This window comes from Arachis ipaensis, chromosome B06 (assembly GCF_000816755.2).
Source record: "Arachis ipaensis cultivar K30076 chromosome B06, Araip1.1, whole genome shotgun sequence".
Classification (NCBI taxonomy): Eukaryota; Viridiplantae; Streptophyta; class Magnoliopsida; order Fabales; family Fabaceae; genus Arachis; species Arachis ipaensis.
In genome coordinates, this window is record NC_029790.2 from 1,622,583 (window position 1) to 1,632,950 (window position 10,368).

A 10,368-nucleotide genomic window follows, 5' to 3' on the forward strand; every position below is an offset into this window, starting at 1 on the left:
TTCGTGAAAAAAAAAAATAGGCCATGCTTCTAAACTAACAGTAAATTCGATAATTTGGAGTTTTGAACTTTAAATAAATAAATAAGTAGAGCTTAATGGCAATAAGTTAGAGAGTAACAATTAGAAATATCAATAACTTTTTATTGGAAAAAAATTATTCATTACAAAGAAATGATAAATTACATCTGAACTAATAATTAAACAACCACCACCACCAATGTTTAATATGCTAGATAAGATCGATTATATGGATCTTCTTCCGTGCAAAAAAGTTAAAAGTCACACTCACAACTACTATTCACATGGATGATTAATTATGAAAAAAATTTCACTACACATCTAAGCAATTTTACATCTAAGTTCATCCAATTCGGAGGATTTTGTCTTCTTCTTCTTTCTCCTCCTCTTCATCTTCTTCCTCCTCCTCCTGCTTCTTCTTCTCCTTCTCTTTTTTCTTCATCTTTTTTTCATTATCGTCATCGTCACCACCACCATACTACCACATCCATCTCCTCCTCATCCTATTTCCTTTTTATTTGAATTTCTTTAATCTCCTCCTTTCTTTTCTTCTTCCTCCTCCATCATCATTATCGTCATCACCAACACCACTAATATTTTTTAACATTTTTATTGATTCTAATTTTTCTGTGGTGATCGAATGAACCGAAATTATTATCAAAACGAAACTATTATATAATCCCAAATGAACCAAAAATGGTCCATTATATAAGTTCGAATTCAAAAACCCTTACATCTCGAATGAACCAAAAATTAGCTCAAAACGAAACCATTGTATAATATCAAATGAACCGAAAATTGTCGATTATATAAATTCAAATTCGATGATAACGATAACGATGATACGTATTAGAAGAAAACAATGACGATGACGATGATTATAATGATGATGATGATGATAGAGGAGAAGGATGAAAAAGGAGACAAATTCCAATAGGAGAAGAAAGAGGAAGAAGAAGAGGTGGTGTTGGTGATGACGGTAACGAAATTGAAAAATAATAAAAAAAGGAGGAGGAAGAGAAGAAGAAGAAGAAGCGCAGAAGGAGAAGAAAACGGGAAAAAGAAACGCGTAACTCAAATCACTGATTGGATGAACTTGGATATAAAATTGCTTGGATATGGAGAATTACTCTTGTGAAAATAAACATGATTACATCATAGAATAAGGGATATGTTTTTATCCAATTTTTGTATGTGCATACTGCATCCCTACTGAATTTTGGTACCAGATTGGACACCCGATGTCACTTTACTCTGAAAATGTAATTCTAACCTGCATAAGAAATCTACCTGTTAATCTAAGGCGGAAAAAAAAAAAGTAAAATCACATTTCTTAGGTGAAAAACACAGCAATAGGTGGTGGTTGAAGTAGCATGCCTTGTAGCACATTTGTAATATATGGTTTCAGGAGAGTTATATGTGCGTGCATTCTGAAACATTCTCTTCACATCAGCAACAAACATCTCAAATGTCACATAATATTGTTCTGATTCCACCCTCTTAGTCATTGTCTTCAGATCTGCACTCACATTACATTGCCAACATAGTAAGACAACAAGACTTTTTAGAATGGCAGATTGCTATGAGTTCTCTAACTAAATTAATTTAAGCAGTAATCTTGATTCTAGACGAATTTAACATGAAATATAGAGATCCTTCTTACCTATTGGATCTTTAATTATGTCATAATAATCAGGAACGTCTCGTGCATCAACTGGTTCCTTGAATGGCCAAGCATCAGTATGATCATGCATTGACTGTACCAAAGAAATCAGGTTATACAAGAATTGGATTCTCATCAATGTACTATTTCTACTATCATGCATTGCCTACACATGTCATTATAGCCAATGTTATGCAATCACTTATTCCAAAAGTTTAAACTGAGAGACAGAAACACACAAATAATCATATCTCTAACAAACCTCTCAAGCAAGAGCCTCTTTTAGACTAGAGTGTGATTTTGCATAGGCCTTCTTTCTTTTTAGTTTGCCTTATGCTGAATTAATTTCTTTTAGGTAATAAGAATCGAACTATAGACCTTTTGGTGGTAGAAACTATGATATCATGTATGAAACCATTTATGAAATATCTGCTGCATTTTCAGTTCATACTGAAATCGAAATGAAAATGAATGAAAACTAAAATCAAAGTGAAGGATATCCAAGCAGCTTGCCTTCAGAAGGGAACGCATATACGCTGTCAAATGCTTCATATTTGTAGCATTGTCTGTAGCGTTGCTTAGTCTGAATCTTGAATGACCCCACTGATCAGGGGTCCAACCAGCCTCTCCTGTTATTGCATTCAAGAATTGACCATAAATATCAATCAGAAAATTAAAAGACAAATCATGCAAAAATAAAGTATTTCACTCATAAGTCATAATAACATCCTGGTCAAATTTTCACAATATGCTCAGCTTAGATAGGAGGCAAAGATGAGCAAGGAAGAATGAAAAGTTTGTTTGATGATTTAAGGTGGGGAAGAACATGAAATGAAAGGGAACTGTTTCCATTCTTCCTCATTGACTTTTGGGATAACAGGGTATACGTTGCTTAAGTAAACAGATGGAAATAACCTCCTTTAACTTTTAATTCCCAGGCCACGGAAGAGAGTTTCTTTCCTTTCCTTAATTAGGAAACTCGATAAGTTGAACCTATAACTAACATTTTGACCACTGGCTAACACGAGACAAAGAAACAAAGTAAAATAGTTCAGTGCCCTTGGCAGTCAACATAGAGGTGGACATCTCATTATATGAAGATAAGTTAACCCTACACCATCCTGCCTTTGAAGATAGGATATACCACAAGTCCACAACAGTGTATATATATATTGAAATTAAGCACTTACTCAATCCAGGGATGTCCTCAACTTTGACAATTTTTTTAGGAATTCCAGCTTCTTTCTGCATGTTGTGTTGGTCAGAATAGTTGCAAAAAAGAATGAGGGTACATAGGAAAAATGATTATCTGCCCAATTCCTTGGTATACAGGCACAATGAATAGCAATGCATGCATAAATTACGTCAAAATGCAATCATGATTGAACTGATAATACTCTCCCGTTAACAGAATTTACAACTGGAGAAAACTTAGAACACCATAAAAGAATGAGGGTACATGGAAAATTGATAGTGTCTTATACCTTCTGAAAATCAATGCCAGCATAAACAATGTGACAATTTGACAACTCTCTGATCTTTTCATCAATAGCCTGCCATTTTAGAACATATCATGAGCTGAGGAAGACTAAAATGTCAAAAATGAATGAAAAATAATTAAAAATAACCAACTCCTCCGGAAGTTACTCATTAGATAGACACAAAGATGATAAAAGGAAAAATAATAGACTGAAACACAGCATGCATGGTCACTAAGTAAGGGTCGGAGTAAAAATCTAGTGTCTGCACAATTGAGGCCTCATTTTGTGCTCCTCTAAATGGAGCTTGTATATAAAGTGAACAAGTAAGGGTGTATCCACCCTTACCTCACTTTGTGAATTAAGAGAACATGACAATTAGATAAAATATCCTTGTCAATGTTTCAAACCACTTTTTACTGTGTATGAAGTCTGTTAGGAATGCAATTAACAAAGTAGAACACCTTATATAATAAGTTCCTTCAAAAAATAAAAAACTACCTGTCGTTGACGACGAATCATTGTTGATAGATCGATATAAGGGAGCTTTGGATCAATCTTGCATTCCATGAGAATTCCTCCATCATAGTCTTTTATATACCTGAAATCACATTAATTACTGTTGAGAATTCTCATAGATAGTATACAAGAATACAACAAATTAAATAAGTAATGATGAAAATACTATTCAATGAGGTTTTAAAAAAAATCAGAATTAAAAGTCATTTTAAGTCTCCATAATTGGAGCTTTGTAGTTCAACATTCCTAACAACCAAACACATATGTAACATTATATAAATACAGTTTCTCATTCTTCTGGCAAATACCTTTTTTCTTTTTCATTTTCCTAAAAAATGAAATTGAGGGACTAGTGGTAAGAGCTGCTCATAGATTTAGGACAAAAGAATTAAGATTGAGAATAACCATACCCTTGCCATCTATCTTTCTCCAAGTGAATCTCCTTCGTAAATCCCTGAAAACATGCACAAACAAACATCCGTACATAAGAAGCAACAGATACCAACGATGCAGATCTTAAATGTGGATAACCAGACCTGTTTGATAAAATATCCAACAGCATTGTTGTCAGCATAAGTTAAAAAATGTGTCAGCCCATCTACATCACGTGCATGCTGTTTTAAGTGATTCATCAATCTAGTACCATAACCTTTTACTTGCTCATCAGCTGTAATTGCACAAAAGGCTATCTCACCAAACTTCTGGCTGTCATCCATAGAGCATATAAATATTAATAATTAAAAAAAAAGGCAATGAAGAAGTATTTTAAAATATCTATTTAATACATCAACCAATCCAATGTAAAAAACATACTAGATGGCATATGTAACCTTTGATCATAGGTTTTGTAAACCTTCATTTTTCAGCGTGATAAAACAAAGATAACAATAACAAAATAATGAAGCAAATATTGAAAATTTCTGAGACCTGCAAAATAAAATAATAGAAAGCTAGAATATGAAATAGGGGGAAAATAATAAATAATGAATAAAAGATACGGAGAAAATGATTACCTTACATATGGCCGATATGTAATGCCTCCAACAACATGATTCCGCCTTATAACCATTACAGACTTATGGCTCCTGCAAACCCAACATAAACAGATTGTAAACAACATAAAGAGAGACATTCAAAGATAACATGGGGAGTTTTTTTTTTTTTTTAAATAGCCTAGGGAGATTTATTTATAAGAACTTCTGTGCAAAGAGAAATCTCAGATACAATTAGATGTAGGATTCATGCTCTTCATGTCCTTGTTCATTATTGTTTGGGTTGCAAAGGAGGTGCAAACAAGTAATTTTTCACAAAACTCCGAACAAACACAAACACAAACACAAACACAAGAAGGCTGATGTAAGCTCCCTGTGAGAAAGTAAGTATTGAAGGTACCAAAAATTACTGAGTGGCATTACCTATCCATAACAAGTCGGACAATGTACTCCTTTGGCATATTGGGAAGTTGCCTAGCAAATATATTCTTCAATCCTATTAACCTAAATAACATAACAAAAGCAAGGGCCAAACTCAGCATCATTAACCATTACTTTGCTCATTAGAGAAAGGGGATAAAAAACTCTAAATTGAAACTCATCAGATAGTTGCTATGGTAATGCATAAGTTACAAGTGGTAAACACTAAGCTACCATATACTAACATATAAGAACAACGCAGAAAAATGTCTGAGAAGCAGTACCAAACCATATGCTCATCAACACCGTCATTTGAGTAGCACACAAATTTGAGCCTTCCCGCTTCCTCCTGAAAGATTTCAAATGATTATATCACACAACCACTAACCTTAAGTTAGTGTGTAACCATTCATCTATGTCACTTCATAGCAGGGAAGGAAGAGTAAAAAAAAATACAAGGGCAGAAGAAAACGAGAACAAATAATAAGAAAATGTAAAACTCTCATATTACCTTGAAGCAAAGCAGTTCATACTAGTACTATTCACTTTCAGTAACCATTCCTAACAATGCACTATTCAAATATTGTATGAATTTCAAGAACAATTCTGAAATTGAAACACAATATACATAATCAATGTCAAACTGTGTTTCTATTTTGTATGAATTTCTTTAACAAGTTGAATTTGCTTTACCTCTTTCTTCAGACTCTCTTCTCTCGCACTGTAAGCTCCACTCGTCTGCAAATTATCCGTAAATATCTTGCTAACATCTTCCTTCACCACGATACCGGGGACGGATCCGGCGGTGGCAACTGTGCCCACGGCGGCGGAATTTCCAGCTACGCCAGCGTCCTTGTTGACACCGTCGGAGCTCTCAATCTTCACGGTGACTGAGTTTTCGGTCTTGAGCTTGGTGTTGCGCGGTGCAGAGGCTCCACCGGCGCCAGCACTTCCGTCGAGCCTGGAGGCGGTGAAGTTGCGCATGGAGGAGTCATTGTCGTAGTCGTCCTCGTCGTCGTCGACGACTGCGTCCTCGGAGTCGTCAGCGTCGGAATCTGAGTCTGCGCCGCGGGCGGAGATGCTCTCGAGGTCGTCGTTGGAAGTGAGAGCGCCGTCGCGGGTCTCGGCGGAGAAGGAGGAAGGGGGAAAGGGTGGCGCGTGGTCTTCAGACGCGAGCTTGCGCTTGTGGATGGAAGAGGTGGCGGAGGCGGAGGCCGAGTGAGAGGGAGAAGGGGACTGCGAGCTCCGGGAACGGAGGGGCCCAGCGCCGTGAGAGGAGTGGGTGTCCATTCCCTTTTTGTGTCTTCTCTTTTGGCGATCAATTGCGAAAATTGATTGAGATCGAAGTTTTAGGGTTTTGAATTTAGGGGAACGAGAGCTCCCTGTGTTTTTGCGGTTTTTTTTTCTTTTCCTTTTTCCAGGTGGTCGGAGAGAGATTAACGACGAGGAGGAGAACACCGTAGCTTTTTCTCCGAGATAGTTATAATCGTTGTACTAGTAACTAGTCTTCCGTCAATGTCAGGCATGTTTATATCTTAATTTAATCTAATCTTATCCTATCTTATTTTAATATCTTGTTTTTCTTAATACTGAGGGTTTAGTAGTTGTTTTCTTGCACATTTCACTTCGACTTAAAATTCGATGTTCAAGTAAAAGCATATATTTTTTTAGACATTGATGAAACTGAAACTTAGATACTCTTAAAATGGGAATATCCATAATTGATAAGTTCAATCAACTATGCAAAAAAATTCCTGGATACCAGGAAGGTAATTTCTTCAGTCACAAATATCACCAGTCACCAACAAAAAGAATAAAGAATCAACTTGTATTTCCTCTCTTGCTTTAATTTTACAGTTTAATACATGATTGGTGCCACAAAAACGTATATCTAAAATCCAATTTACTCTACTATAATCTGAAATAAATAACTGCCAAGTATTAGAATTAACATGCTGTTGCAGCAAAGAACAACTCTTTTGAACGTGCCATTACAGAAGCTGCTGCAGAGATCAATCACCCTCGGATCATCTTTTTTACTTTACACTTTTTGCAGAAGAACTTCTCGTCGTGGGCGGCCTCTATGTTTCGAAAAGAGAAAAGCTCGCCGAAAGCGATGAATTGACGAGAAGCATACCGAATTCTCAAAGCTCGGCTGCAACTGCAATTACCAGAGCTTCTAATCTGATCTTGGTCGACTCCGGCCGTTCTTGTTGTTGCTATATAAAGGTAGTATCCACCGTGATCCATGTTTCCTTTTCCCATAACAACGCCAATAAAGAACAAATAAGGACACAATTACACCAAGGGGAATAGCCCATCTGTTTCAATCAACAAAATGATCATGCATCATTGGTCAATACTTTATATTAAGAATTCTTGAATGAGAAAAAGAATAAAACAGAACTGAGCCTTAAGTCTATTGGGTAGCGTTTGGTGGAGAGACAGAAATGGAAAGACTGAGACTGAGAGACAGAGACTAAGAGACAGAGATTGAAATAAATCTCAATATTCTGTTTGGTACAAACTGGGAGACGGGAATTGAAACAAGAATAAAACTCTAATTTAATTTGCACAAAAGGTAAAATTAGAATTAATTAATTGAAATGAGAGTATTTATAAATGTTATGAAAGTTTCAGTCTCCATCTCTAAAAATTTTAGTCCCCTGTGTCCCTACTTTTTGTAGGTACTGAAATACTGAAATTTTGGAGACAGAGACAGAAATTTTAGTACCAGCCTCTGAACCAACAAACATGATACTGAGTCTCAGTCTCTCAGTCTCTGTCTCAGTACCTTAAAACAAACGCTGCCTTGGTTCTTATTATATGTGTCACATGAAGCAAAAGCAAGAAATTCAAAACCAGCAACATTAAATGCTTTCAACTTGTATCAGATGCATCAATATGCAAAACAGTTGAATTACCTGTCAAGATCAAGAACTGGGCTATAAACAAGAGTTTCCCATGTTGCAACTATAAAATGCCAAACTGGATTATAGTACAGTGACTCTGCTGACCAAAACATCCTTGTGTAGGTCTCAAGAAATATAAAAAGTAACCATGCTCCCATTTCGATCAAAATGAACTTTATAATAAAGCGGCCAATCACGACCATGACGAGGGAGAAGGCCACCAACCAATTAAAAAGCCTTTGGTTATAATCCTTTATAAATTGAGACTTAGATTTCCCCAACATCTGCAAAAATTGAAAAAGAAATTATAAAGATTATGCCCCCATTATATGGTAGAATACAAGTTGACAGAAAAATGCAATTATGATAACAGACCTTCATCATGCGCTGCTCGTAGTTTGTTTTCGACGGTCCGACACACTCGTGCTCAAAACTATGATTGCATTTCTGCAATCCCGCATTAAACTTTGCCATGGAAGGTAGTCTGAGAACCTGAAGCCGATCCATCATGTCCTCGCAATTGGTGTACAATGCCTCACATAGCTTTGAAGATTGGTATTCATTTTTTAAAATGACATTCCTATATACCTGCAGAATTGTCCTTCATAAGTATTAATTGTTCAGAGTAAATATGTGCTTGAAATTATCAGATTAAAATCCAAGATGAAACTAGATAAAGAGAGCAAATAACCATTTATCAACAAATCAAGGGCATCTCCTTCGTTTTTTCAAAACAGTCACTGCGGTAAAAAGAAACCTACCAGCTTGGTAAAACTTTTTCATAAGATAACAAAAGAAGTTGCAAAAGCATTGATGCTTTAAGTTTGAAGCTCTGTAGACATAAATCCAGCATAATAGATGCTTTTCATTCTTGCTGAGTCACTCAACAATCACAAAATTCTTGCTACTTACTGAGTTTTGAACCAGAATGCCTCAAAACAAAAACCTTAAAAGAGGAATAGTTCTACTATCTTTGACTACGATTTTTACCTGCTAGTTAAGTCACACTATTTTTATTCAAAGCACATGACATTTTAGAGGGAATTTCACCCTCAAACAGGACGAGAAATTGGAAAGTTTTGCTCTTTAATGTCTTCTTTCATTGGTTTCTTTTTACATGAGGATCTCTTGTCCTCCATTCTCTTTTCTTGTTCAGAAAATTATTCTTTTATCTAAAAATAATTCCAATAAGCCAATTTCATTTTTCAAATATACTATAAAAATTCAAGAAATACCTTCTGTATTTCTTCATCCAGTTGTGTCACTGATTTCTTAGCATGGTGACGACCAAAATGTTGCTGATCAAAGGATCGCATGGCTTCACCTCTAGAGTTATCATGGGACTGTTGCAGAGATCCCTCTGGAAGAGGTAGTTGCAATTTTCCCATCCTTTCACTGTATAATTTAAGACATCTTTCAAGAATATCCTTGTTGAAAATCTCCACAAGAGAACCAGTCGATGGGATCTCTCCTTTGTTCAAGGCTTCAAGTATCTAAATTTGAAACTCAAAAATCAATGCAGTTTAATGGAGATACACATAACAAATTCACATAATTCTAATAAGTTATTATGTTATTATAGTTGTGTCATTATTATCCTCATTCTGACTATATTAGAGATGATATAAGAATATTTGTTACAGAAGAAGGGAGAAAAGGCAGAAGGACAAAATAGAAAGCATGTGTCATGAAACCACATATCCTAAAAGCTTAAGCTTATAGGTAGAAGTATATGAATGGATATATCTTACACGCTCCCTCACGCAAGAACCTCTTTTGGTTTGCATGAATTTTTGTATAGCCCTTTTTTCTCTATTTTTATTTGCCTTATGTTGAATTCATTATGTTCGGAGTCAACAAAGATTAAACTCGAAACCTTTTGGTCATAGAAATTCTTATACTATGTCATGAAACTACTTTCACCCAAAAGTATAGAAATTCTTATACTATGTCATGAAACTACTTTCACCCAAAAGTTTAAGCTAATAGATAGAGGTACCAAATTTATTACAGGAGAGAAAACTGCTTTACCTAAGTATTCACTAGTTTTGGAAAAACAGTAAAATAATATGCACTTTAACTAAACTTCAAGATCAAAGAATTACTAAGAAATGAAGTAATAACATTTTCCCTACTTTCCATTTATAGTAACTTTGAAGAGCAAAAACTCATTGGTTCTACTTGTGTTTTTCTAATCAATACATGCTGCCTGATTAATCTCAAAAAGTTGAACTTCATAGACAGTTCCAATATTTTCTCAAAACATCTTTAATCTCTCAAGAAACTTTAACCAGATATACTGAAAACAGGACAATCTATGAGTAAATAGCTTGCATATAAGTACAATGAATCATTCATGTAGGCAA

At 35.4% G+C, this 10,368-nt stretch overlaps 2 protein-coding genes across 3 annotated transcripts in view; both read right to left on the reverse strand.

The window, feature by feature from the left end:
- LOC107645225 (histone acetyltransferase GCN5) lies at positions 275-6,651 on the reverse strand. Of its 2 annotated transcripts, none has more exons than XM_016349203.2 (13): positions 5,784-6,651; positions 5,336-5,439; positions 5,094-5,174; positions 4,692-4,763; positions 4,215-4,383; positions 4,089-4,132; positions 3,661-3,760; positions 3,166-3,234; positions 2,872-2,926; positions 2,195-2,310; positions 1,682-1,775; positions 1,396-1,537; positions 275-1,291 (listed from the first exon to the last, which is right to left on the reverse strand). In XM_016349203.2, the coding sequence occupies exons 1-13, from the start codon at positions 6,378-6,380 to the stop codon at positions 1,228-1,230; spliced, it is 1,707 nt and encodes a 568-aa protein (XP_016204689.1). In that variant the 5' UTR covers positions 6,381-6,651; the 3' UTR covers positions 275-1,227. The 2 variants fall into 2 exon arrangements, with proteins under 2 accessions (XP_016204689.1, XP_016204690.1); XM_016349204.2 differs by having other exon boundaries at positions 5,375-5,439; positions 5,784-6,647.
- LOC107645224 (guanylate-binding protein 4) overlaps positions 6,833-10,368 on the reverse strand; it is a gene marked incomplete in the record, with an annotated part of 8,537 nt that continues 5,001 nt past the window's right edge. The window contains 4 exon segments of the mRNA XM_016349201.2: positions 6,833-7,411; positions 8,015-8,286; positions 8,378-8,590; positions 9,238-9,495. Of these exon segments, the coding sequence (XP_016204687.1) occupies positions 7,270-7,411; positions 8,015-8,286; positions 8,378-8,590; positions 9,238-9,495 (885 nt within the window).